Below are 2774 nucleotides of genomic sequence, written 5' to 3'. Positions count from 1 at the left end.
ATGAACAAATTTTGAACAGTTGTAATTTTTAATTAAAAAATTTAGCTGATTTAATTAATAATTCATTGGTTGAACCGATATATACGATATCATTTTTAGTCAGAACTACACAACAATTGTACCTTGACGTGCAAGGTATATTTTATTAGATATTATCATTCCATTTACAAACACATCACCAACAATTAACTAACCATTTCACCTCACTTATTTCTTTCATTCTATCTATCATATCAAATCACATTACTTGTTACTTCTAGAAGTTTTTTTTATTCCAATATCAATCCAATTATAAATTTCTGAAATGTATCTATCAAAGATGTTCCTGAGGTCACTAAGTGGAATCCCTTGGGGATCCTGCTGGAAGCGCTAAGCTTTCCTCTCCTGTAGACACTTCCTCTATGTCCATATGATGAGAATGATTCACTCTTCCCTCCGTCGAAATTTCTTCATCCTCCTTATATTCTTCCCTGTAAGTATATCTTAAGGAGTAGTACAGAAAAAGGAGAAGGAAAATAATGTTTAATACTGCCAACATCAGAAAATACTGATCATACTTGTCAGTCTCAATTTTAAAAATTAAGACAAGTGGCAGGGTAACAAGTTTTCCAATACCAAACCCCAATTCACTAAAGGACTCCTCAAAAGTTCTCATAGATTCAGCTACATGTTCATTGAATAAAATCATTAACCCATCTTCAACAAGTCCCTCCGCTAGTCCCCACAGTATAAATTGTGGAAATAAGGTAATTGTAGTCATGGGAATAATTATATCTGGGTTTTGGAGTGCCCCCTTTTCATCTATCAATGACCATCTACGAACTTCCACCTTCCACGCTCTGAAGCAGCAAATTACTGCACAAACCAGGCCAATACTAATCCTTATAACTGTGGCTGCTTTTCTGTTAGAATTTTTCAAGTTTGGAAATGACAATCTGAGAAGAAAGCATATGAATTGTGAAAAATGAAGCGAAGCGGATTGGATCAAAAAGAGAACGGTGATATCACTATCATTTTTAAAACTGGATTGCAAGTATTTTGTTTGTGCTACAAAGAAAGTGTTGCCAGCAGCCACAAGTAAACTATAAGCAATGAATGTAAAATACCCCAAGCAGATCAAAGGAACAAGGCTCTTCACTTCCCTCACTTCCTTAACCACGCATAGCTCCCCTTTCTTTTCTTCTATCTGGGGTCTCACATCAACTTTAACTATAGCTGCTTTGTCCAACCACCTGAATAGGCGTGGAGTTTGAGGCGATAATCTTAGTTCATGACCATCACGATCAGGCAAATTTGGCTGCTTATAATTCTCCCAGTAATACCCATCCCATGATGTTGGATATGTCAATTTGCGTCTCCTCAAAGCTGTTCGGCACACTCTATATATCTTGTGTGCATTGCTTTCAAAACCAAAATTTTCATGCCTATACCATGGATATCCAAAGTAGAAGAACAGATAAGTCGCTCCCATCAGAAGTGCTCCAAATTGGAAGCTGCGCACATACACTTCGCCTCCATATTCATAGACAAATATAACGGTTATGATGTATCCAATTATCCGTGGAACGAACACCCAAATTGTAGTGAGAATTTTGTCACACACGTCGTTGGGTTCTGTGTTCTGTGCTCTTCCTTTTTTGGCTTTCTCTCGCAACTGATGTTCAAGAAAATCTTCTAAAAGCGTTTTGCCATTACCCCCTAACGCAAGAAGCACTATTGCTGCATAGACGATATACTTTGAGTGTGAAAATGAATCTGATGTCTCATTTACCCATAGTAGCATTAAACCCTGCAATTAGAATGAGATTTTTGGGTTTTTGTCAAGTGTTGATTGCAAGCTATGCATAATAAATCATCCATCAGGTTAAACAACAACAAATAATATTTTTTACTGAAAAAATATATTTACTATATGATTCATAAAATTATTATTATTATTATTATTATTATTATTATATATTTAAATTCAATCTTAAGAATCGAGCTTTACAAAACTGTTAAAATTATCACAATTTTAGTTTTTATAAAAAATTATTTAATTTTAGTCTTTAAAAGATACTTAAAAACACGTGGTACTAATCACTAATTAACAACAGGATAATAAAATTATATACTTTTTTGTTAAATGGAGGAATTAAAATAAAATAAATTGTGTTATTCTTAAGAACTAAAAAATTATTTAAGTCTAAATAGGAGAAAAAATGAATATTATATAATAAATAAATAATTTTATTAACATTAATCCTCCATCTTAATTATAAATTATTAAAAAACAATAAATTTTTTTGATTATAAATATTTCTGTACAACAAAATTTTACTATTTTAGTAACTTAAAATAACCTGTTACACTGACGTTACTAATTTACATAAATAAATAAGAATATACCATGACGGAAGCTGCAGCGCAAAATGTGATGGTACTGAAGGAACCCATATATGCTTCTGAGACTAAATAAAGAGCAACAGCAAAGAAAGATGACAAACCATCTTGCAGATTTGTAACAACAACAGCTACCCGTTGGTCATCCGCATCCTTCATTATGTCTGTGAGGTAATTCATCAAAATAGACACCACCGCATTTTTCATAAAGGTGTAGCTCACAATCAAACCTGAGAATATAACGAGTGAGTTAAGGGAAAGAAATTAATAAATAACACTATCAGTGGTTAAAGAGCAACACTAACTTTGGTCCAAGTTAAAATTTTGAGAAATGTAATATCTCTCCAATATTTATCTATTTCTACTGATCTCCTAATACTTAATTAAATAAA

The 2774-nt window shown here is 32.7% G+C and overlaps 1 protein-coding gene across 1 annotated transcript; it reads right to left on the bottom strand.

The window, feature by feature from the left end:
• Positions 1 to 334: 334 nt before the first annotated feature.
• LOC113850915 (protein NRT1/ PTR FAMILY 5.4-like) lies at positions 335 to 2541 on the bottom strand. The gene is made up of 2 exons (XM_027481431.1): positions 2389 to 2541; positions 335 to 1789 (listed from the first exon to the last, which is right to left on the bottom strand). Exons 1-2 carry the CDS (start codon positions 2539 to 2541, stop codon positions 335 to 337), a joined length of 1608 nt encoding a protein of 535 aa, XP_027337232.1.
• Positions 2542 to 2774: the final 233 nt, after the last annotated feature.

Source organism: Abrus precatorius, unplaced genomic scaffold (genome assembly GCF_003935025.1).
Source record: "Abrus precatorius isolate BTA unplaced genomic scaffold, Abrus_2018 Scaffold9, whole genome shotgun sequence".
Classification (NCBI taxonomy): Eukaryota; Viridiplantae; Streptophyta; class Magnoliopsida; order Fabales; family Fabaceae; genus Abrus; species Abrus precatorius.
Note: the sequence above shows the minus strand (reverse complement) of the source record. Positions and strands in the feature narration are given on the sequence as shown.

Bases quoted from the DNA above. Each gene is read 5' to 3' on its own strand.
- LOC113850915 (XM_027481431.1), bottom strand. From the start codon at position 2,541: ATGAAGGATGCGGATGACCAACGGGTAGCTGTTGTTGTTACAAATCTG. The intron at 1,790-2,388 runs GTATATTCTTAT...TTCTAATTGCAG, and splicing joins GCGCTGCAGCTTCCGTCATG to GGTTTAATGCTACTATGGGT.